The following is a 26,047-nucleotide window of genomic DNA, read 5'->3' as shown; positions in this document are numbered from 1 at the left end:
ATACATACAATATATATTCGCATTATATTTTTTTTTTCAATATTATCAATATACTAACTCATATGTTTTTTTTTGTAATCATAATTTTAAAATCATTAAAACGATTCGAAGGATGTGTAAAATATATACATACATATAATAATATTACGTATACAAACTTTTATAAAGTAAGAATTAAGAGCAGAATAGTACAGATAGGAAAGAATAAAACAGACTAGCTATGAACAAAAGAATAAATAATAATAAAAGAGTTTATATATAATATATATATATACGAGATATATGGACAACATCATTTTCCTTTTTTTTATATATATATTTTTTTAATGTGCTCAGTAAAGTGTGTTGTCATATTTATGGCAATTAAATTCACAATAAAGAAGAAAAAATTTACATAAATAAGTATACATATATAATTCAACTTAAGTTGAGCATTTCTATATTTACACACACAAAAAAAAATCTAATAGTTATGGCACTTTACGGAATGGTGAAAAATATTTTCATCTATAAAATATTATCTAATACGCTAAGGAATAATGCCGGGATATACAGATAAAAGCAAAAATAAACCATCAATCAATATGCATTTATTTTTGCTTTTATATGGCGATTTTCCAATTTCCAGTTCGATGAAAATTAGAAAACAGCGTTTACATTGCCGGTGCTTCTTGCAAGGCACAACATTATTTATTATATGATCTGTAAGTGTATTTTGTTTTTATCTTTATCTCTTCGTTTCTTATATAGTCGTTATTGTATTAACACTAAGGCACTATTCACAAAGTCTAATTAAAAAAAGGCCTCTACTGTATTTCCGTTTTGCTCTAATATTAATGTCTTTTTTTCTCCATCATTCCTCAATCTACTGAATTTGTGTAAATATATATATATTTATTGTTCCCTAATAATACTAAACAATAAAATAATCAGTGGTTATTCGTACCCCGCTTAGCGTTCGTTTATTTGTCTTTTATTTTCTTTTGTATATGTAACTTGCAGTTACCTCAGTCGATTTGTTTGCTTTTTTTTTGTTTGTTTATTATCTTGTTTAAATCGCAGGTGAATCTTCTATATAATTCTGGATGCACCCTGTTTTGATATATTAAATATAAAATAAATATAGTACGCCCATTCGAGTTAACATAAACATTATTTGTACGCTTTGTTTAAAAAAAAATCAATCAACTTATTGCTACGTTCACTGTTCATCTATATACAATCATATGAAATAAATCCTTTGTACATATTAAAAAATAATATATTTACATAACGTCTCAGCCCTCCATGTGTCTGTATTTATGTGCAGACATTTGCGCCAATCCCAAAACAGCGTACTGGCATTGCAGACAATGGTAATGAGTCTGTTTACCACTGTGCTGGCAGTTGGGGGATCGGCACTGTTGACTCGGTGTGAATTTTTCGAAGCCCGCAGCTTGAATCGAGTCCAGCTTCTGGTGTTGGCGTCTGTGAGCTACGACCTTGTTGGTGTCCGTGCAGACGAACTCGCACTTCAAGCAGTGGAAATGCGAAGCTTTGTTTTGCGTGGAACCTGCAAGAAGAAGGAAATATTCGATTTAGTACTTGAACGAAAAGTGCATGGATGGTTGTGTGTTTCTATGGAAACAGATGCTTACCCAAGTTGGTGGTGTATGTGCAATCGGGTCTTCCGCAAGCAACGTTGGCTCTGTACTGTTGGAAGTCGCCACCCATGAGCGTGTCCAAACGCTCGTGACGAGCAGTATGTTGAACAAATCTAGTTTTATCACAAAAACTGTATCCGCAATCCTGCCTTTGGCAATGGAAATGCGTTTGGTGTTCCCTGTATCCGCAATGCTGGTACTGGCAGTCCTCGTTGAAACGGAACCTCAAGTATCCTTCAGGCACAGGCTCATCTTTCAGTATCCTCATGGAGTTTTGAATACGCGCCTTCTTAGCATCTGGTGTCATATCATTGGCACTATCCAGCGAGCGCTTGTTTAAATTGGCAGCCATAGCGGCTAATGGTGAGGTCATATTATCACCATAAGCACCCTGCGGTGGAGCGAGTAAAGGGTTGGGCATAAGTCCTGCATGTTGGAACATTAACTGCGGATTCTGGTAAAGCGATTGCGGTAAGAATTGTTGCTGCGACATAAGAGCGAACTGGGTGGCCAGATTCGCTGGGAAATTTCCAAACGCCGAATACGCATCGAAGCTTGGAGGAAGGTAGGTTTCTTGAGGAGAAGTTTGTTCCTGCGGCTTTGGGTTCTGCAGCGATTGCAAAGGCGCAACGTTGATCTTCGGCTCTTTGATTTGCTGCTGCTGTTGTTGCTGTTGATGGTTGTTATTGTCCTCTTGTTGCAATTGGCTGTTCAATGCACCGTTACTGTGTTTGGCGATGTGCACTGTTAGGCGATCGATTTCAGAGAAAGCTTGATTGCACGCGTTGCAATGGTAATGATATTTCCTCTTCAACTTGCAGAACGGTCTGCTGCAGCTCAGTTCCGGTCCATACAGGGTATTGCTTGAATTTACATCGTTATCTGTAAAGAAAAATACTGATTATTAAAAAGATGCCATTTAAATAATACTTCAATAAAAAATAATTAAATTTCTATAGCTCTGATTCTAAACTAAATCCAAACGGACTAAAAGCAACTGTAGGTTTCTAAATTACCTGTGGATCTAAGTTCTGGTGATTTTTGTGGATCAGATGGTATACTTGAAAGAGGGTAAAAAGTCCCAGAAGCCTTAACCACTAAAAATTTAAAAGGTACTCTAAGTATATACAAAAGTGCAAACAAACTAAACAAATATAACAAAAAAATTACAACAGTAAATACAGCGAAACAGTGAATCAAGTTCGCAAATGTGAATATGTATCAATTTACCTTTGCTGTCCGGACTAAGGTTGATGGCATCATCTGATTTGTTGCAATCCACTTCGTTCTTGATCTTCAGCTCAGCTTCGTCCACGTGCTTTTGGTTGTGCAAAGCCATCGTGGAATATTGGACGAACGAGTAGCCGCAATTGGGGCGCGTGCAATGGAAATGGCGGTTGATCTTGTTGCTTTGGCAATTCATTAGACGGCAGTCCACGTTACGGTCGTAGAATTCGAAACCATCCAAAATATCGATGTTATCGTGGAAGTCTTTGCTGTGCATAATTAGGACGTCCTCTTTGTCCGTGACGTAGAGGCAGCGGTTCTGCGTGCAGTGGAAATGCATTTGTCCCAAATACGGACACAAGTTGTCTGGGCATTTAACATTCTCGTTATATATATCGAAACCTTGCAGACTGTAATCTTGGATCTGGAAATATGAATTCAATAAATTTTTTGTTCCGAGCCTCATCGAAATTGTAACTTACGCTTGTCGGACTGTTCGACCTTTCGTCGTTGGAGTCGTCCAAATCTTTACTGGATGTAGCCGCAGCCGATGGTTTTGGTAGCTTGAAACTGGTGAAGATGGCTTGAGGTGAGTCCATAAGACTTTGTCCACCGATCGGAGAGTAATCGTTCCAAACTTCGATAACGCGATTCTTTGGCGGCCTGCCGCGCTTTCTGCAAAACATGCCATCGACGGATGTAGCTAGGTGAGTCATGGTCAGAGGATCTTTGGTCAGGCTGAGCTTTTTGGAGTACTCGTGCATTTTGTAATGTTCCAAACGACGGAAAGGTTTCTCGCTCGGCAAAATCACTTCTCGGCAATTATCCCAATTACAGTGGAAATGTTTGTCCTTATCTTGATAGATGCAATTCTCGCAACCGCCATTTGTTATGGTGGTATAGAAAGCGTCTGTTACTTGCTCTTGCTGTTCGTGGTTACGAGCGTGTTCTCGAACTCCATCCTTGCATCTGTAAAGTAATTAAGTCATTAATACCAAGAGTCTAGAATAATGAAATAAAAGAACTTACTTGAAATTGGCATTGCAGTGTTCGACGAGGCAGTGGTAATGATCTTGGTTGGCGTGTTCGCATCTCTCGATGCACATATCGGACTTGGAGATATGCTGGCAATACTTCTTCCAGAAATCCTCGTTATTCCACGTGGGATTCTCGTCGTTGAAGTTTGAGTCGTTGGCGCTGAGGTCCATCGCGGAATTATCTTCTTCGTAGGACACCGGAGAGTTGCGTTCGCTCAACGATTCCGTGTTCGACATGTTTGAGGAGCTTTGATTGAACAAGCTCATGCTATCCATCTGATCGTAATGAGATGAGGAAAAGCCGCCGGCTGGCGAATCCTGGAAATTCTTCATCATGGACTGTGCCAGCTTATATTTGCGGTAGGCAAGCTCGGAGTCTTTGCGCTCGTGTTTGCGTTTATGCGAGAACAGTTGGCCGGAACTGTGCAGCACGTAATTGCATTGTGGACGGATGCAATGGATGTGATTGCAGACTTTGGAGAAACGGCAGTTTTCGTACGGACACATCTCGTTCTTCATGAACTTTTTGAAGCCGTCACGCGACAATTGCTCATCCTTGATGTGGTACGACTTATGCTTCTCCATGTCGCTCTTGTTCTTAAACGTGTATCGGCATCCTTGGCGTCTGCAGTGGAAATGCGTGGTGCGCTGTCCGAAGAAGGCGCAGTAAATCGCGCCGCATTCCTCAGTCGCTCTGAATCTTTGGAAGCCTTCCTGGATGATCGCCGAATCCTTGCGGTGGTAGTTAGCATGCATCTGAACATCGCTGGTAGAGATATACACCTTATCACATCCATCCTTGATGCAATGATAGTGCGTCTGCTTCTTGTTGTGCGTGCAATTCCCGTAGCGATCGGAGCAATCGTCCAGAGGGCTGTACCGCATAAAACCATGCTGCAGACTCTCATCCCTCTTCTTGTGCCATTTGAAGTGCCTAATCATCTCCTCTTTCTTCAGGAAAACTCGAGAGTTACAGTCCAGGCAATGGAAGTGCTCGCGGTAGTTCAAATCCTTGCAGTAACGGCTTCCACACTCCATCGAGGACGAGAACTTCTTCACGTATTTGGAATAATCCATTTGGGACTGCTGCGATTTGGTCAACAACTGCTGGTCGCGGATCGTAGGTGCTAAGGATTGTGCCATCATCGCTGTCGGAGAGAAACAGACGAAAGCAAATTATTATTAATATAAAATCTTTTTCTGCGAAACGCGCTGCGGTAGAGAGAGCAGTTAAAATTTACGATTTTCCCCTGAAAACCTCAATAAAATGAAGCATTAATGCTTTAACTCTTTCTCCTTCTTCCTTCAGCTAGTTCGCTATAAAAACAACCATTATATTCACCGGAGAGACATTAAAAGGCATACTTTGTTGTTGCTGTGCTTGTGATCATATTCACTTAGAATCTGCGCGCATCTTATCGTAAATCACAATCACCCAACCTATGCATTTCATTAAAATCCCACATGAATGTATATCAATAGACGTTATAATACTCGTATTTTCTATTATAGAATCGATATGCTTTTTTTCTCTCTTCTTCTCTTTCACGTATCCGCCTTTTTATACCCCATGTCCTTTATTCATCTTTTTTCAATTATATACGTATACATATTTTTTTTATAGAAAATTGATTGAAATGTGCGGAGTTTGGATTATTAAGAATATATATGTGCGTGTGAGTGTATGCGTGTAAGGGCACTTGAACAAACAAAGAGCTTGCAACCCCTTTTTTGTGTATTTCAGAGAAAGAATTTCCTAAATGAACGCACGCTGTGCGTATTTTAGAGTGCATTAGAGGAAGAAAAAAAAATAGTATGAAGAGAGGAGGAGGAGGAGGCCATCTGTGCGCTCTTGAACTCTTTCCGTGCTTGAAATTAGTTTTAATTTAAAAATGGAATCTTTGTATGGTTGCCCTTCCAGCAGAAACGAACGCACACCAGATGAACGCATAATTCAATAATAACAACAAAAAAAAGGACGCAGAAGTGTGAGAATGACAAATTAAAAAAAAATAACAAGTCGTATTTTAACTTGAATGAATCATCGCGAACACATAAATCATGGACAAATTAAGTTTGATTTTTTTGTCTGCATATAAAATCAATATTAGCGGATGCAAACGAATGTTGCAATTATGTAACTCGATTATAACTATGAATACAACAAAAAAAGCTGATAATTATATGCATAATAATTCTGATTTAACATAATCGAAAAGTTTTACGAGGCTGTTCGAGCACGTTACTGTGTCTAAATAAATTAAAAAAAACATGTTTTTGTGTCGAGGGAATGGCCGGATTCTCTTTCGTTCTTTTATATTAATCAATGTAAAAGAGGAAGCTGCATATTCAAATTTAAAAGCGGTCTCTAATAAATTTCGTGAATTGGGAGCACTTCCAAGTACAACGACCTAACACGCACTATTCATGCATCTCTAGGAAGGGTGGGTTAAAAAGCAAACGATTGAATGCCTTTAATTGGAGACATGGTGATGTTAAAAAAAAGAAGAAGATGAAGAAGAAGTAAATGCAGGCGCGATGAAGAGCGAGAGATACGAAGGGGGGAAGTGTTACAATCGAATAAACTTGCAAAAATTTTTGGGCGTTAAGATTGATGATTATAGAAGCAATTAATTTTGATGAATCTTCTTTTTTCCGTCGTTCCTTCTTTGTTTGGTGAGTTATTTTATGCTGCGAAGCGAGTTTTGAGGATAAATAAATAAATGAATGCTGAGAGCGTTTTTAATGAAAGAGCTTTTTTTCTGTGGTGTGCGGCGGTGGTGGTGAGAAGGGCGAGGAATGAAACGGAGGTCAAGTTGAATGTATGTGTGTGTATGTATGTATGTGCGTGTGTGTGTGTGTGTTGAGGAAGAAAGGAGAGCGACTATAAGGTTGGGAATCGTGCGTCCGCGTCTTAAAATTCAATCGAAAATAAATAAGAAAAGAATTATATGAATTATGATCTCACATTTTTAATAGTCCAGCCCGGCATCGCTATTATGCGGAACGCACGAGGCCGGACTTCGATGGTCCCGAGGTCCCCGGTTCGGGTACACCTCAGGTGGATTCTGGGTTCGAGCAGTTTTTCGATATCCAGGGAAATACCCGATGCACCAGAGGGTACCCAAAGGTACCATCGAGCGTCCGAACGACGGGTGTGCCGCTCGCGCGCTATACTGACAGGCGGCGGGATTTTTTTTTGGGAGTGGTTGTTCGAATCGCCGGATTTTTGAAGAAAACATTCTGTGAACGCGTAATAATTTTAATAATTCCACAGATTAATGAGTTTTTTTTTCTTCTTCTTATGCTCTCTCTCGCTCTCTTCTATCTCCTTCAGCCGTCCATCAACATCTCACACGTAATAATAAATTAAGCCAGGCTCCTACAGATACATACACACACTCGTATATATATACACAAACACAAATGAAGAGGAACAAAAAAAAATGAAGAGAAGAGGAGTTATGTGTATAATAATAATAATAAAAATTAAGCGTTCGGAGCGGCGATAAAATTAAGCACTTTAAAAACTATTTACGTCAAATTGATGGCCTGGAATATAGACATTTCACATTTTATATTAATACTTCTCTATTAAACTTTTCGACTAATAAAATTCTTAACTTTTTATTTTATTTTTATTCCTTCATCTTATTACATTATATCTCATTCTTTTTTCACGTATTCAAATTAGTTGTCATTACGAGTTAACCGTAAACTTTTATACTGATAAATGGAGATTGATCGGCTTCAAAAATGTCGATGAATTGTCGAATATTTAAGGAAAACGTGCCAAGGGCGTAGAGCGGACTTCGTCTCAGCGTTGGCGAGAAGCAACAATACTTTGAAATTAATAATCACATTGCGCATATATATATTTTTTTCCTTCTATTTCGTCGTCTTTGATTGACTATTTGAATGGCTATGAATATGATTGACATTGAGTGTGCACAAAGTAATAAGGATATATTTTCGTCCACTTAACATCCGCGTTCGATGATTAATGATGGCGAAATCAGGATTACCATTTGCGTTGTCCTGATAACTTTAGGTTGTCGGTGCGATAATTAATATGTCCAGACGTTTTCGAGTGGAAGTATATGTGCCGTTGAAAAGTTAGCTTCGAGTCCGTGTTGTTTCATTTTTTATGAATAATAAAAAGATGTTTAAATTGGTTAAATTGGAGAGCAATTGTCGTGAGACTGGTGGAGAGATTTTCATTGCTTTCAATTGACGTGATTATGGTAATTTACGAATAGAATGGGACAGAAACACGCTCCGTACTTTTATTTAGTATTTCCTTTTTCATATGCATTTAATGTGTAGTTACACACAACACTTGTATGTGTGTATGTATGTATGCGTATATCTATGTATGTGTCGCACACAACGTCAAATATTATAATTCCCCATTTCAGCCAATTGAAAACGCTACGAGAGAGAGGCTGAACGACCAGAAATATCCAGCAATAAAACTTTTCCCATCGCGCGGCAAATATTTATAACGGCCACTTATCCAATAATAAAAATATATGTGGCGTACATCAGTAATAATAATCAATAATAATAATATTAAATTATTCTCTGCTTAATGTCTCCATTGTCTTACGTTTTATGGTTAACAGCTTCTCTTTCCCCACAACCAGAGCAAAGCCGGGATCTAAATCAGTAAATCTGTCTAATTTATTTGAAGAGAACCGCCCGCATTTTATTATAACGGATGAGAGCTGAACGAAAAAAAACACTAAATAGTAGTAGTAATAATAATAATAATGGATGTAATAGAAAATACGGCATCGCTGAAAGAGTTCATTGGACTGTTTTCAGTGCAGTTTCGGGATCCAGATTACGTCCGATCCATCGAACAGCAGTCTCAATATTTGAGGGACGCCGGAAAATCCCGCTTTGTTACCGAATATTCAGGTGTCCGAACAATGATCGCACGCCCCCATTTCGCAATTTTAAAATCGCTTTTATATATATATAGTTCTAAAAAAAAATATAAATCCCTTATATATTAAAAAACAGGCTTGTAACCCTTTTTTTTGTGCAATCGCAACCCTAAACCATCCGGGCACCCTTATTTAAAGCAGCAGCCCCATTGAATCGATTCACGAATTTTTTTTTTTAAATATAAATACTAGTTCCTCTCTTTTTTTTCACTTTTTATTCTGTAAGTGGGCATGGCCCCGAAGTTGCCCAAACGAAGTACTCGGTTTTCGGCCGTTGTTGTGCAGTGGATTAAGAGCTTGGGCCGCAGGGCAAATCTGCCGCTGTGCCTTAGAAATCCATTCATTTAATGCGAGCACATACGCACATACAGAGGAAAAAGGGTTTTAAAAAGATAAATAAAACTTGTTTTCTTTCTGTGCTTCCAATTTTTTTTTGTTACCTCTTTCTTTTTCTCTCTCTCTTTCCACATATTACAAACGTGCACATATTAAAAGTGCCCTTTATGTGTTGAGGCTTTCTGAAATTCTATATGGTCTTATTTTGATTCGTCTCTCTCCTCGAATGTCCGGATGCTTTTATTAATTCAAGCACACGTGCATCCAGCACGAAACGTTCGTTTGGCAGAGGAGGAGGATGAGGATTGGAGAGATCTATGGGGCTGAGAAAAAGGGATCGTATGCATATAATCTTCTTCTTGTCGCGGTGTGTCTTCATCGAAAAGACATAGAAGAACGATTGAAATGCAATTGCTGCAGATGTATTGGTTCGGATCGCAGAAGACGAGGCTTTCTCATAATGCACGTCCGCATTTTATATTGGCCGAGGCTAATTAAATTCGTCTCCCCCCTGTGTCTCCCTGAGTATTTGCAGTTGGCGCGTCCTGCGATTTTTTGTTTTTCTGCCGTTTCGTGAGTTCCCGGAGGAGGAAGGAGCTCGGATCGGGCTCACGCTAAAATGTCAAATTTTTGGCGCGGCTCACCGGCTAAAATACCGTTTGACCAAAAATTTCAAAGCACTGTTTCAAGATTTAAAATAAACCCTCGAGTAATTTACACTTAATTAATGTTACGCGCCTAGCCGTGCCTATTTTCGGAGCCCCGCACTCTCAAACTCACGTACACTTGCATGCATAGATACATGCATGCACAGATACAAGCAAAACTATCCTCGCCACCATAGGAGACCGAGAGAAAACGGTCGACAACAACAACAGCGATGCGACTTTTCGCACACATTGTGCAACTCTAATTGCGGAAAAGACGCAAGAAAATGTATGTATAGAGGAGACTCACCGTTCAGCGGATTGCTGCTGCTGCCAAATCCGTCCAGAGATGAAGACGAAGGTGGTGGAGGAGGCGAACTTCCGTCCTCCTTCAAACCTCCGAAATGCATGATCTGCGGAAAGATACCCTGCGAACAAAAAGAAAAATTCCAATGAATCAATCAATAATAATAAAATGTGCGCATTTGCGACGATCGTTAATGGACAGGAAAAGCGGCGCGCTATTTTCGATTGTGCTAATAAAGTTTCTCATTATTGCCGTGACCAGATTTATTTATATTTGAAGAAAAAAAGCAATGACTGCGCGATGGAAAATTTATTCACTTTAATTGAGCTCGCTGCCAAATGCATGGATGGAAAGGCACGCGCTTCGATTATTCTCAGAAATTTCGCAATGCGTTCGAAATTGCGTTCAAAAAGTATCTCTCTGCATCTTCATCCGGTCTCGAAGAGGACGCGTTCGAGGTGAGGACAACGAGGCAATTACACGCAACTCGCGTTATTTCGAAACGGGAGCATCAGAAATAGACATTCCTACAATAATTGAAAAGAGTGGAAGAAGCGGAAATTTACAGAAAACTATATAAAAATAAACAAAGAAAGATGAAATGAGATGGTAGCGATTCCGTAATAATCGGGCGTATAATTCGACACCCAATTTGGCCGGAGCGTGTGATCATAATAATTTGGGCGCGCAAATTGGTGATCCTCTCCGGTGTCCGCGCCCCTTATCATCATCATCATCATTATTATCATCAACATCAGTTTATGGGAGCGCGATTTTTTCTTCATTTGCGTTGTGAGGAAGTGATTTATTTCGGTTGCGCAAGGTGGTGAATCTCGGAAGTGCTTTGCGGCTGCTTAAGCGCGGGTAACACGGAGGAACACCTGTTGTCGCGGCTCTCTCGTGCAGGAAGGAGGAGGCAAGCGAGCAGCGCGCCCGCAATTACCTTCATTGCGTCATGGTATAAACAGAGATTCACGTGGAATCGCGTTGCTACTTACCCTGGTATTAAGGATGTGGGCGGCCTTAGGGTCGTCCAAGGGGAACGGCGGGAACTCGGGCAGAGGCGGCATTACTGCAGCGACGGAGGTGGAGCTCGAGCCGTTCGTTGGAAAAGACTTCACGGGGGTGGCTTTCTTGCCTAGGTTCAGAGGAACCTTCTGGTGAGGTATGTTGAGGTTCGGACTAGTTGTTTGAGTGATCGTAATGCTTGGCACGATGTGCTGACGCTCGCTGACGATGGATGATTTCGGCGAGAGCGGCGTGCTTGGCGGCGTCGGCGGCTGACTCGGAGGACTCCTACTTGCTGCTACTGCTGCAGCCATCACCGCCGCCGAAGGACCAAGAGATAGATTCTCCAAGATCTTTCCTATAAACAAAATAAAGAAAGAACATTTTAATATTATCGTACACAAAGATGCAAGAAGAACGTGCGGAGGATGGATACACATTCGTGGCAATCATTTTTGTTACTCATTTCGAGAACCGATAATAAATAGTTTATTCATTAAGCCGGTTTCTCTCGTGCAACTCTCGGCGTATTCTTCTCGTGGTGCCTTCTTTATTTTTCTTTCCTTCCTTCTTTTTATTCTTCAACTTCTTCTTTTTTTATTTCGTTTCGTTCTTCGTTTCGTTGTTGCTGTTGTGTTCTTTGTTTCGTTTCATTATTTCCCTCTTCCCCCCCAGAAACAGCGACCGGGGCCCCGAACAACACACACACGCGGCGCATACATAATATTAATCATTTTTAAAGCCCCAGCGAAACCTTCTCCATCTCTTTCTCTACCAAGCCGAAGCCCATCCGTCGCACTCTCTCTCACTATCCATTTACGATCAAAGTAGAAATTCATTTGTTTCCAGCAATGATAAATGATTGGCTCGAATTTTAAAAACAACTCTTTTGTTGGACTGCTTCTCTCCTCGGCTCCCTCCCAAACGAATCGATACGTTATTACAGAAACACGCATATATTATATTTCCCTGTTTTATTTTTGTTTTGTTTATTATTATTATTATCATCATCGTTCCCTCCTTTAATTAATTTAACAAGCCCTGCTGTTTTTTACTTCCACCATTTGTTCATCTAACACTCCCACTTATTATTTTCTCTCTTTCTCTTCCTTTCATGTCACCGATGTTTCTTGACGACGCGAGAGGACCGGAATTGATAAAAAAAGGCGCTGCTAGAATAATTTCAGTTTATGTAAAATCATCTAATGGTTTTAACGGAAGCTCTAAATTATTTTAACATGCTTATAATGAATCCATGTATAATAATAATATTCCAGTACGAGAAGGCCGATGGAAAAATTGGAACAATGCCTCCTCGTACGCGCATTCCTTTCTTCATCTTGTAGGATTGTCTCGCCGAGGCCATAATTCCCTATCAACGATATATATGTATATACAAATACATACAAATATTTTAATAATTCCGCGGCAGTTGGACATTGGTTCATTAATATTTATATTCCGCGCAGCATTGTTCACCAACTCGCAACAAGAACAAAATGCCCGTTTTAAATCACTTTTATGTAAGTAAAGCCTCTTTTCATCTGCGCTCATCTAAATAAAATCATCGACTCGAAGAAACGAAAAACAAAATTGTTTATGTTAATGTATCATTATAGTGGACGAGCACCATTAATGGATTCGGAACTTTTTTCACCTCTCTAATTGAACGCTCGAAAATCGGTTAATTTAGATCTATCGTGTTTCAATCTGGATAGGTCAGACGAGTGGCATTAAAAGTAATTGTATTAGAGCCAAGGAAAAATTTCGAGCAAGGAAAACAATCTGGGTATTTTAGTAGTCCACCGATTTGCCAAATAAAAAAACAACAAAGCAAATAAAATAAATTACCGAAACTTGCGTGTTTTGCAGAACTGTAAATAAAATAATAATTGTTGAGCCATCGGAATGAAATAACGTTAGTTTTGTCAAGTTTCACTTTTTGCCTCGACTCGACGAATTCATTGAATTTTCGCACGGTGCGTTTATAGGAAAACAAAAATGCATAGCGCTCAAGATTTTTGTAAATGTTTAAATTTTTGATGCAGGTGTGAATAACAGGAATTATACTTTGCGGCGATGCGAGTTGATGAATACTTGTGCGCGATAGAAAAGGTTTTCAAGAGGACTAAGAAATAATCTAATACAATTACAAATATGAAAATTCCTTTTCGCCGACGTCATTCTTCTTGTATGGAGCAGCAAGAGCAGATATATCTCTATCTAATTATTCGTATGCATATGATGCGCGCGTCTGTGTCTGTGCCTATGCGAGTATAAGTATATGTATGCATATGTTGTATGTGTGTATGGGGTATGAATGTATGGGAGAGAGTATGCATCTCGCTCTTTGGAGAGGAGGCCTGAGAGCGAGTGGTATGGTCTCGCTCTGCCGCAGCATCCGCGATACCATCATCTCTCGGATTATGATAAATTGAAAATATGTTTTTTAATAAAGAGCCCGGACCCCGCAGATCCCCGCAGCAACCACCGCCCCAGACGCACACACACTCATAGTACAGTCGATTAAAAAGTCCGTGGGGCCCCAAAAAGAAAATGAAAAGGAAAGAATACGCTTCGAATAGAAGGAAGAGCGAACAGCCAACTATTATTCTCTTCTATTCTCGATGAATCATGCAATTAAAAATAATTAAATATTTGATTTCCATTTTATAGAGGCTTCGCGGCAATAAAATTAGCCTTACTTATGTATTATAAGATGGAAAAATTCACGCGTCAAAAGGCGAAGAAGAATAAACTCGCACCGGGAGAGGAGACTCTTCGAAACTTGGGTAGGCTATAAATTACTTAGAAAATACTTTATCGAGGGGCATAAAGGAAACAAAACAACAGCAAATCAAGAAAAAAAATGTATATATACAGAAATGAGAACCACCGTACAGATTTATGCGCCCTTCCAAAACGTCCACCGAAAATATTATTTATCTCGTCCGCGGCGTACATTATATAATTAAATCCGTAATTAATCGTCGTAGAGAGTGTAGAAGAAAAAAAAAATAGAAGAAGGAAACTGGACCGAAACGAATTACCCAATCGCCGTTCGTTTCATAATTCCAAATTAGGCGGTCTGCGACTAATTTTCGTTTTCGAAAAATTAATAATTTCATATTAAAATGCTAATTCCTTTTTTAGAGCAAAAGTAGGCATCTTTGGAACGATGGAAAAAAATCGAGCGTATGATGTTAAAGGCTACGCGGACCTTCGGGGCCAATAACGGTCAACCATCACTAAATCCATGCATAGCTTTTTTTCCGTTCCTATAAAAATGTATGTGTTTAATAATAATTACACGTTTTCTGAACCGCCGCTACGAGAGAAGGCGATGAGGAAAGTAGGAAAAGCAACAGCAATAACACAAGAAGTACAAAAAAAAACAACAACAACACATTCCTCCGGGTAGTGTAATTTGGGACGCGTTTACCCAACGTGTGTCCGCGTGTGTGTGTGTGTGTTTACGTTATTCAAACATTCGGATTGTTAATCTTCCGTTCAATTGCAAAATTCATACTTTGAACATCGCGAGTCGCGCGATTTTGCTTAGGCAGGCTGAAAATTCAAAGTGGAACGCTAATGCTGCACATTTCCCCTTATGTGGGCCAAATTTGTCGCAGCGATTGCGAAAAAGGAAAACAATGCGCGCGACAAGAAAGAATTTCCAAATCGACGCTCATTACACATCTACGAGCGAAACGTACACGCAGAATTTGGAAGTTGTATTGTATTCAAATTAAATAGCGGAATTTCGGTGCCGGAGGTGGAGGAATTCGATTTTATTACTTTTATCGAGAAAAAATCGTACACACACATATATGTATATATATATATATTTCTTCGGCGGATTATAACGAAGCATGTGACCCAGTTACGATGCGTCTTCTAAACCAAAATTAAAATCATTAAATTGTTTTAACATACAGGACGACGTAACTGTATTTTATTACCAATGAATAAATGATAAAAAAAAAAGAAAACCGAAGATTTGTGTAATTTGTGGCGGTAGTAACAGCAGCAACATCATCATCATCATAATCATCATCCCATGCGAGCGCGAGAAATGTGTGTTTATTTAACACGCGGCTACGTACACTTGAAATATTTTCATTAACATATGCTAGTTTTCAAGAGCGGCCAGCGAAGAGACAGAAAAGAGAACTTGAAAAATTAAATCCTCAAGAAGTGAATAAACAGAATTCCAAGCGTACTCCTAAAATTAAATTACACGAAATGGGTAATATTTGCTTAGAGCGAGACGATGGTAAAACGGAGAAAAAAAGAAGACACGAATGAACGATGGACGGCTACGCCTGCTACCGTCGAAACGCACATAAATCGGGATATGAAGAATCACGGCGACTGCGTTTGCTAATGTTAATAGTTGAGAGCTATTAGGAATGTCTCTGTGCATGATGATTGTGTCAGATGTGAAAAATTACTGGTGGGGGAGTTGAAAATGGATATAAAATAAAGGATATGGTGTTTCGTTGTTTGAGTAATTGAGAGATTGAAATTGAAATTGTTGCGCGATCATTCGATTACTTGGGTTTAACGGGCGGGTTGTTGCACAATGGCCGCGAAATTTATGATCGCGCCGCACGCTGAAAACATGCAACGCGACGTCGCCGTCTCCGTCCGCATCGGGGGCCCCACGTTATGCTCCATCTCGGTTGAACCGCGTGGGCAGCATAATGTAAATTAGAAAACGGCCAGACAATATAGTTTAGCTACTTGTACCAGTTCCTTTTTTTTTCGCCTTCCTTCCTTCGTTTCGTTTTGTTTCGTTTCTTTTCCGTCGATGCTGTTGTTTTATCGGTATCCGTTTCTGCCGCGGCAGTGAATGTTTCAATTTATTTACCTGAGCTGAAGGCGGCGATCGGAAGCTGCCGACTGATAGACTCCGCGACTTCTGAGGTCAACCCGTAGATGCCGAGCAATTCCCGCATCGTGTTCACAGCGTACTCTCGCATATCCTGATGCTGATGACCACCGCTTGGCGCCGCCGTCAGGAAGTCGGGATGATGGTGAGGTTTCGCCAGGCTGTGGATGGAGAAGCCTGGTGGGATCTTCGGTTCCCCTTCAGATTCGAAGTTCAGCTCGGAATCGGTGGACGCCGACTCCGAGTCGTTCTTGCTCAGATCCATCGGATGGTAATTGCTGCTTTCAACAACCACCCTCCTCGCTGCCGTCGTCTTCCTGCGGTTCCTCGCATTGTTGTTGTTGTTATTATTGTTATTGTTGTTGTTGCTGAATTCGGACAGATTCAGGGCTTCATCTGTATCCGAATAAGAGGCGATGTTCGAGCATCGCGGCTTGAAGTTCTTCCGCTTGTTGCGCTTCGGGAGCTCGCACGCCTGCTGAAGGCGATAGTCGTTCTCCGAGTCGCTGGAATTGCCGCCCCCGAAGCTTCCTCGAAAAGCCATCTTGGCCGCCACTTGATCTGCAACACGACCAAAATAAATAAATACACAATATTATGCCATTTCCGAATCGAGGATCAATTTATTCCCCGACGAGAAGCAAAAAATGGCCAAACGAAAATAAGACCGAAGGGACGGAATTTTGCGTTGTTTTTACTGAACCCCGGAGTCTGTGAAGCAAACCGCGCCCAGAGCTTTCCAAGAAATGAAAATTTTAATTGTGGTCGCGATCGAATTCCGCGCGACGCGATCCGAGACGATTTTTTTTTTGGCAAAACCCATCACGTACTCTTCTCCCTTCGGATATTTCTCGTAGGCTTTCGATGAGCGAAAGAATCGAAGAAAGAACAGATAAAAAATACTTACCGGGATTTAGCCCATAAGAATTCGGCGACAGTAAGCCAGTAGTAACAGTTGCCATTACACCCAACATCCAATCATTCCTGAAACATATCCAAACAAAAAACGGGCGTTAATAAAAAAAAATATGATTTATATAATATGTGAAAGAGAGCATCATTTGGGGGATGATGCGTTCTGGGTCTCCACCCCTATCCCAAGTGCATGCAAATGCGGATGATATCATTTATATTTGTATCGAAGAACAAAGAAAGATTCGGAACGTGATTTACGGCGGCCAACTGTGTGTGCGTGAATCGAGGGGTGGAAAAAAAGGGGTTGCAAATTTGCATATCAACCATGTGCATACAATTCGGAGTAAAGAAGAAAGAGCGTAATAATAAAAATCCATTCTGGATACATACATGTATATATATAGTGCATATCGTTAAACGGGTAAAAATTAAATAAGGAAGAAGGAAAAAAAACTGGACGCACCCCACGTTCGAAACTTTTAATGGTTTTATCACCCTTTCGTGAAAAATGGAGGGAGGATCCGAAATGCACTCTCCCCTTCGCGATGAAAAATTAAACTGTTAATTATATGTTGCGTGCCCTGTTTTCGTTTATATATATATAATATTTTTTTCCCAATACTTTCTTTCTAGATGGATATTTTTCAGGCCTCGGATTTCTCCTATTATTAGGTAATTTTTTCGTGATTGGTTTTTGTAGCCAAGTCGATCGTTCCGCATCGATCGGCCGAGATAAGTCGGACGGTTTTTGATTTATGAAATTCCATTAAAACAAGATTTAAACTGGCCTCCGGAGTGAGGAAAATCGGAGAGGGACTGAATTAATTACCCATTCATCTCACCATTATTTATAAAGTGCGGATTTATACACCGATCACCGATAAATATGCGTCCACCTCGTCATCTGCATACAGATTTATATATAATATTTTTTTTTTTTCAATTATTTTCAAATCCGCTTTATTATTATTTAAACAACAGAAACAGCGCGCGCGAAAACGTTTTATCGTCCGGTTAAATTTACCGTGCACTCGTCGATACGTGCAAAACTTTATGGTCCGAGCCGTGCGAAAGGGAAAAAAATCGTTTTATTGAAATTATGATTTACAATTGCTCGTTTGATTTTATTATCCCCGTCGAAATAGACATACGCAGCTCTAATCCGTTTTATTTATTTTTTTCGTTTATCCTTTCTTTTCTTCGTATATCATATATGTACAGAGTGTCTTCAGTGCGCTGAAAGAAAACTGAAAACGAAACGCGGGTTCCGGTTAAGCTAAAACTTGATACGATCACAGCCGGCCCGAAATCGTGAGATCCCTGGCCTCAAAAGCTACCAAGCAATTGCAAGAAGTATACAAAAAAAAATATATAGTTATAAATAGGATTATTTATCTTCTCGGATCGTAATTAAAACAAAGGCCATTATAATTTGTGCTGCCACCAGAAAGAGAAAAGCATTATGATCTGGAACAGATTGAATAAGAACTAAAAAAAAAATATAGATAATCTGAAACAAAACTCGGACCAGTTCTTTCTTTCTATAGATACATAAAACATGTTTTTTTTTCTTCTTCTCTCCGTCTCTCTTCTTCTTATTCTACCTTTACGTAATTAATGGACTCTTTATGATTTATATTTTCGATAGTATTTATGGGAGATCGAAATGTAATTACGGAGATGGAGGGAAGAAGTCGGGAGAGTTTGGGGCCCGATTTGCATGTTTTATCAAAACCATGATTCTATTGCCCGAATGGCGGAGGCATTTCAATTTCGATCGAACGACCAGATAGATACAACATAGGTTGATCTATCTCTTTCTCTGTTTCGCTCTCCTCTTTCTGTATCTACTTCTTTGAGTGTGTCCGTTTTGCGAGGGCAGTTACTGAGAGCGCAGAGTAATAATAATGCCGGGCGTCGAGAGAGCTCGTTTTTCCGCGAAGCCATTAGCAAAGAAATGAATCGGTATAAATTATATTCATACACGTATACATATAAAGTGGCCAACACACCTTTCTTTTGTTATACATTGCCGTGCAGTTAATAAAATAGGTTTAAATAACAATAAAATTTATTGCAAAATTATTGTCGCGCAATATCTCTTTTTAATATATGGATCTGAGCACACCACATATACATATACACTGATATATATATATATAAACACATAGTTACGCATACACATGAAAAGCACGCTAATTACAATAAAATCAGAAAAAACATATTTAGTTGTGAGTAAAAAAAATGATTACTCGCTAAATTCGTTATTAATAACAATTTTTTTCACTCTTCTAAAAGTGGTCCCGAAGTATTCGGGTCACATCAAATGATTATTAAAGGAAAAAAAATACAATTTAAAATTAATGATTTCGTGTGTGTGGAATTTTCATCTTTGTAATAAAGCGATTAAGAATTATTATTATAAGATGATTTGTTCTACTTTATTGAATATCATTTTAATTTGTTGTTGTAAATCTGTGCGATGATGTTGAATTGTATTAATGGAAATATAGAATTGATTCTTTTCATGATTTTGGTTCGTGTTGAATTGTTATTAAAAACGAGAGATCTGGTTGGGGGTTGGGATCCGAGGCGGCTCTCGCGGGTTTTGAAATGGAGATGGCAGGCCGTGATGTAGGAGATTTGTATCACTTTACAAGCGGCATCGATCGATTAAATGAATTGATACAAGCACTTAATGATTATAAATCGTCAATGTTGTATAAACGATGCGTTATTTATAAAGTGCACACGTATATATAGCGAAGCTCGGATCGGTCGGCGGCGCGTGCTCTTTCTCTCTCTTTCTCACTCCTTCTATCTCGTGCTGCTGTTTTGCTCGAGCTCTCCACTGTTACATATTAAAAACCAGTAAAAATTGCATCGGGTATAATTAATTAAAAGACAATAAAAGAAGGACTAACACAACAAGATTATTAACGCGACGGTGATTCGTGTTAGGTTATGATCTCCTTAAGTTAGATTAGGGTTGTTTTTTCTTTTCTTTTAAGTGGAAGTAGTAGTAAATTGCAGTTTGGGAGCGTAATTGTGGATTGAAAAGTCGGAGAGGATGGATGGACGAATGCTGTAGGGCTTCCCACGCGTTAAATTCCGAGATTGGTTCGTTTGTCTGTCAATTGTTTTTCGCGTTCGGTTCTTGGGATGTGTCCGTCCGTGTGTTGGTTGTTCCGAACGACACCCCGCGCGTATCCTCCGGTTATTAATGGATAGAACCGAGGCTTTTAGGAGCAGCGCAGCGTCGGATTCAATTATAAACGCGAGCCTCTCGCCCCGGTGTTTGAAATATGAGTCCGGTGGAAAGAAGAGTAATGTTAATTAAAGACACTAAATGCCTTCTAAAACTCGTTTACAGCATTCTTACGGCTTGTATTTAGTTGGTAATGTGGTGAGCGCGCGCGAACACTTTTCCAGCACCTTATTTACTATAAACCTGTCCCATTTCCTTCCTCCTCGCGCTCGGCCCGATTCCAATTGATTTACGTACAAAGGGGGGAACGGAACGGAAAGGTAAAGAACTGCAGCACTCTATCCTCCATCCGAGACGATGGTACGGATGGTGTAGCGACGAAGAAGGCATCCGAAGAAGAGGTCTCCCCCCGAAAACACGTTCGACAAGTCCCTCCCGCCCTCGATATATTTCTTTTTGAAAGAAGCCCTCTCTCGCGAAATACAAAAGCGGCGGCCACCAAAATAAACGACCCGAAACCCGGTTTTAATTGTTAATTACGTATGGGCCCCGGCGACCAAATGGACCCCGAAAAACGCGATAAAACAAATGCACGCATTCCAATCCGCTCTCGATTCCCGAACAATGCGACATTAATTTCAAGCAAATTTTACAATGAAAACGACCAAAAAAAACCTTCATATATATACACACACACACACATACAAACTATATATATAAAACCAGCTCCGCAAAGAAGAGGAGCAAAACCGAAAAGGGTTCGGAAAATGTAAGCGAAGAAGAAACGTACCGGAATCCCAGGCTGCGGCGGCGGCGGATGTCTTTACTAGCTAGTTCTTCTGTTGGTTCTACCAGTTTGTGTGTAATTACCGCACGCAAGTGCCTCGCACTCGCGGTAAACACTCCGTATGTCGGTGTGTCCTTTCGGTATTCCCGTATTCCGACTCCATTTGAGACAATATTTACCAGCCGCCCGTAATTTATGGTGAAATGAACAAATCCCGCGCTTCTTCGCAGCTTCCATTATCCTTGTTTCCCTTCATCCGCCGCGCGCGCTATCACAATCTGTTTGCTCCTCACCTCCAATTAACGGCGCCGCTTCAGAGGATTAAGTGCGAATCCGAATTAACGTCTATTTAGTTCCGCGACGGTAATAATCATAAACGGCACGCGCTTACATAAATATTAGCGATTGTTCCTTCATTTTGTTCTGCGCCTCAATTAACGGCAATATTACCATGGAGTATCACGTTTCCATGCGCCAATTTACGATTGCATATTTACATTGCAATCGGGCCGTAATCTAAATGGCTATTTTCTTCCTATCCGTTGCGACATATTAATAAACACGTTCATTGATTACATACATACAAACTGCGTTCGAATGACTAAACTTCGTGGATTGTCAAAAACACGATTAATTTTGTAATAAAACCACTTTCAAATGCTGCATATTAGTAAACACGCTCATTTATAACACTATTTTTTTGTGAGACTAAACGAATCTTAATTTTCTAACGGAAACTAAGAAAAAAACTAAAACTATCAATATTTAGTAAAACATTAAAATTAAGAAATCGTTCATATTTCTATAGTAAAAATACTTTCTAATATGATTATAAAAATGAAGAATTTGGTCTTGTTTTGTAATTAATTACTTTTATTCAATATAATTTGATTTAAACTTTATTATATCAAATAACATTCAAGTAATATCAAGAAAATAATTAAAATAAAATTGTTTTGAAGATTAAACAAGAAATCTCTAATAAATTCATATTTCAAGCAAATGTAAAGAATTAATCAAGTAATTACTTAGCAATTAAATGAGCATGATTTTAATTTGATTTATTACAATAAACTAGACTAGTTAAACATTAAATATTTCATTCCAGTTTTTCATCATTTTATTTTTCGTATATGATCTAGTTTAAAACAATCAATTGCAATGATGAGTAAAAGTTATTTACATTATATTTTTCAATGAAAACTAGTTTTGATTTACGTAAAATTTAACATTAAATCAATTAAATGTAATTGTGTATAAAAAGCAATTACGTTTACGGTTTATAACTACAGCAGTTAGTGAATTGAATTTATTTCATTTTGCAAGCAAATTTAAAACAATTAATAAATCTGATTATTGTCTACATTATACATTTTCTATTAGTTAAAAAATTGGATTTTCTAGAAGAATTCCTATAGAAAAATGTTAACTAATTACAAATAAATTAGTTCCAATAAGATGAAGGCAATTTTAAAACAATTAACTGTAATTAAATATGATTGAAATAAGATTTATTTCCATAATTATACTGAATTCATTTGATTCTTATAAGACGCATATTTTACTTAGTTATCATACATAAGATTACTTGTGAGTGAAATTGTGTGTTTATTAGTAAACTTAATTATAATTTTAAGATGTTGTTGATGCATAATTCACTTATTGTATTATATTTTACTTATTATCTGGAAAATTGCAATTTGTGTTTTTCCTGTATTTAATTCACTTTGTATATCAAACGTAGATTACGTGTTTCCTATGTTTCGTGGGTGCGCAACTAAGATTACCGAATGCTTCCGTTTGCAGATTTTGAACATACTTGAAGAATTGCGAATTAAGTATAATTGTTAGAATTCCGATTGTAATTATTTAAACAGTTTGAGCAGTTGGAAAACTTTGATTCTTGGAATGTTATATTTACTTTTTTTGGGTTTTGGATGTGTTTGGAGATGGGTTCGAGTGGTTTGGTCATTGGGTTTGTTGTTGGTAGAATGCGATCGGATGGGTTGGTTCTTGGGAGAGATTTTCCGGCACGCGCCGCTCCAGTCGGCGGCACGCGCCCGTGGAAAGCGGGCGCGTGCGTGACTGGCCCACGCGACTGCTCCTATCCTCCAGTTAGTGCGTGCGTGACCCACCGCGGCCGCACAATTACGTAAAGAAACCCGCCCCTCCGCGTGCGATTTTTCCGGAACCGAAAACCCACCCTCTCCAAAAGAAACGATCCGGTGGGCGAAAACGGTGATGATGATGACAACAACAACAAACAAACAAACATGATGTTTACCTCAGTTATCCTGGCTCCTTTTCGGGCTGAGAACTCGCGAAAAAGTAAAACAGGAAAAACTTTTAAAACTCGTGGGCGCACTTGCACACACCACAACCAGAAGATGATACAACTCAAGCACTTGATGATATACACACAATTCTAATCACTAGAAAGTTTAATTGTTTCTTTTTTCTTTTGTTTGCGATACATTCAAATGAGAGAAAACATAAGACTTGGTGGGAGAATATAGTTGTTTTGGGTATTATATTATGTACACTAAATTATATAATAGTTGTTTTATAACAGACGTTCCCAAAAAAAATTAAAAAACAAAAATAATAAATAGGTAGTTCGTGTTTGTGATATTTCTGTTTGTTGTTTTCTGTATTTTTTTAGGAACGTGTTCCGTTTGCGGTTTGGAACCGACTGAGTGAGGATACCGGGGATCAGGAGCGGGTCGGCCGCAACCGCTCTAAGGTTCTTCCCCCACCCCTAGGGTTGGATTTGAGGCGCGACGCAACTCCCACCACGAATATTTCTCTTTCTCTTGCTCTCTCACACACTCTTTCTTCACTTTTAAGCCTGAACCTGAACGTTTGCGTTCCGTTCCGCACACATACACGAAATTTTCAGGACGTGAAATGCTGAAATCATATTGGTTCTTCGTTCGCACTTTGCGCCAGATCCTTTTCGTCCTTTTTGTTTTAAGTCCAATTTTCAGTTTCAGACTTTAAGTGCATTTCTTCCCTTCGTGGCTGCAATTGCCGCCGCAACAACCGCCTCTTTGCATCTCTTCCACGTACTGTTTATTAGCACTCCTTCGCTCCTATAATTCCGACCTTGGCTTCGGCTAATAAAATCTGCAAGACTGTAATGCACCTACTACATCTACATACCGTGTATATATGAAATACACTTAAACTAAACGGAACAAAGGAGTTTTCAATATTAACTACTTCCATTTCAAAACTTCCAATTGAAAATAATAAATATTTTGTAACAATAATAGAACTAGTAAATCAAATCCTGAAATATTATATAACTTATACAAATCTATAAGATTTATAGATTCATTTTATTGGAAATAATTATTCTTTTATAAAATGAGATTTAATTAATTTTTTATAAATATATTCTATTTTTATACAAATGAAAGATATTTATGAAAATCTATAAATTAACTAAATCTAGTATTATTTTTTTATTTGATTTCATTGACTTTTCAGTAGATTACATTAAATATTACAACAATACTCAAAATCAGAAGTTCAAGTATTTACAAACATGTGATGTTTCTTAATACACTTACAGCTTTTCAGCAAATTTAATAAAAATTAGGAGTTTATATATTCTTTAAAACAAATCTGTAAAAATTCTATAAAGTCTACAAAAAAAAGTTTAATCATAAAAATTAAACATATTTATGAAATTTAGACAAATTCATATTTTCTGGAAATTTAGTGATAAATTTGATATGAATTGATTTGACTTTTGAATGCATCAAATATCATACAAATGCGAAAAATTAAATTTTATAAATATTAAAAAAAACATTATTTTCACTGCATTTTAAGAAATTTCGTAAGTTTTGAAATTATATTTCAAAAAATCCGATCTAGTTTTAAAGAAAAACTAAATTTGAATTATTCAAGACTGTCAAATGGAAATTAAATGTATTAAAAACTATATTGAAAGTTAATAACTTTTCAGATTAAACATAATTAAAAAAAAATGAGATAGATTCACAAGAATATAAATTATACTAAAAAACAATGCGAGAAATTCAATGATTTTTTGTTAAATTTTAATTATTGAAAATTTTTAAATAAAAAATTCTGTTTAGGAATATTATTTAAAAAAATAATAATATAAATTGAATTGTATTAGAATGTAAATGGATTTCTTATAAGAACAAGGCTTTCTTCGCAAATTTCTTATATGTTGTACAAATATGTGCTAGAATTCTAAATAATTTTCTTAATTCATAGCAAAGTACGAAAGTAAGAATTATAAATAATATAATGTAAAAAATGTGTTATACAATTTTTTTAACAAAAACAAATTTATTTAATAATGTTTAAATCATTTTTGAAAGAAATTTAATTAAATATAATAATTAGAAATAATTGATAATTGTAAACGTGTGTTAACTGTAGTTTCAAGTAATTAAGTTTTAGACTAAAAATTATTTGTAAAACAATTCAGACTAAAATAGTTAATATTAAAATAATAGATTCATCAACACTACAAATGCATAAAACAAATGTTAAGATGTACGAAATGAAGCAGTTAAACCGAAAGTGATTTATACGATGGCAAATTCATGTTGTTTTGGAAACTGTCCATTATGTAAAGCAGATTTGTAGCGGTCATTTCGAGCTTCTGTCAAATGTCAGATGGGCTCGTGCTGTAATTGACCGCCGTTCTAAATTTGGACCGGTCGCAATTGCTACTGGACAATGGACACAACTTCAAATAACACCGAAGGGGCGCTACGTACCATGTCTTTTTTTACAAATCACCACCTCACATACTTTTTCTGCAAACCAATTTTATAAAATTAAAAAAAAATACACGAAAATACACATGTTTTTTATCAATTGAATGAAGTTATTTAACGAAAGAGACTTAGCAAGTAAAGTAAAGGAGAGATTAAGTGCGCGTTTAAAGGCATAATAAAACGGAAAACTTGATGCAAAAACAATATAATATTGATGTACCAATAAACTTGGAAACTGCTGAGGAATTCCAGGATTCAACATTATTTTTATTTATTTATAAAGAAAATAACAAAAAAAGGACGAAAACCAGGTATTCCTT

The 26,047-nt window shown here is 38.0% G+C and overlaps 1 protein-coding gene across 2 annotated transcripts; it reads right to left on the bottom strand.

Moving 5' to 3' along the window:
* Positions 1-1,173: 1,173 nt before the first annotated feature.
* Positions 1,174-24,048, bottom strand: LOC108564956 (zinc finger protein castor homolog 1-like). Of its 2 annotated transcripts, XM_017924168.1 has the most exons (11): positions 23,246-24,047; positions 16,959-17,035; positions 16,031-16,612; positions 11,148-11,515; positions 10,153-10,270; positions 3,900-5,055; positions 3,353-3,839; positions 2,874-3,294; positions 2,660-2,740; positions 1,638-2,525; positions 1,174-1,552 (listed from the first exon to the last, which is right to left on the bottom strand). In XM_017924168.1, the coding sequence occupies exons 2-11, from the start codon at positions 17,023-17,025 to the stop codon at positions 1,278-1,280; spliced, it is 4,443 nt and encodes a 1,480-aa protein (XP_017779657.1). In that variant the 5' UTR covers positions 17,026-17,035; positions 23,246-24,047; the 3' UTR covers positions 1,174-1,277. The 2 variants fall into 2 exon arrangements, with proteins under 2 accessions (XP_017779657.1, XP_017779664.1); XM_017924175.1 differs by lacking the exon at positions 2,660-2,740 and having other exon boundaries at positions 23,246-24,048.
* Positions 24,049-26,047: the final 1,999 nt, after the last annotated feature.

Source organism: Nicrophorus vespilloides, unplaced genomic scaffold (assembly GCF_001412225.1).
Source record: "Nicrophorus vespilloides isolate i.1.1-1 unplaced genomic scaffold, Nicve_v1.0, whole genome shotgun sequence".
Lineage (NCBI taxonomy): Eukaryota > Metazoa > Arthropoda > Insecta > Coleoptera > Silphidae > Nicrophorus > Nicrophorus vespilloides.
Note: the sequence above shows the minus strand (reverse complement) of the source record. Positions and strands in the feature narration are given on the sequence as shown.

What these genes read in the sequence shown, in the direction of transcription:
- LOC108564956 (XM_017924168.1), bottom strand. Translation starts at nt 17,025, where the DNA reads ATGTTGGGTGTAATGGCAACTGTTACTACTGGCTTACTGTCGCCGAAT. An exon ending in TTCTTATGGGCTAAATCCCG is followed by an intron (nt 16,613 to 16,958) that starts GTAAGTATTTTT and finishes GTCGTGTTGCAG; the next exon opens with ATCAAGTGGCGGCCAAGATG. An exon ending in CACATACACCACCAACTTGG is followed by an intron (nt 1,553 to 1,637) that starts GTAAGCATCTGT and finishes TTCTTCTTGCAG; the next exon opens with GTTCCACGCAAAACAAAGCT.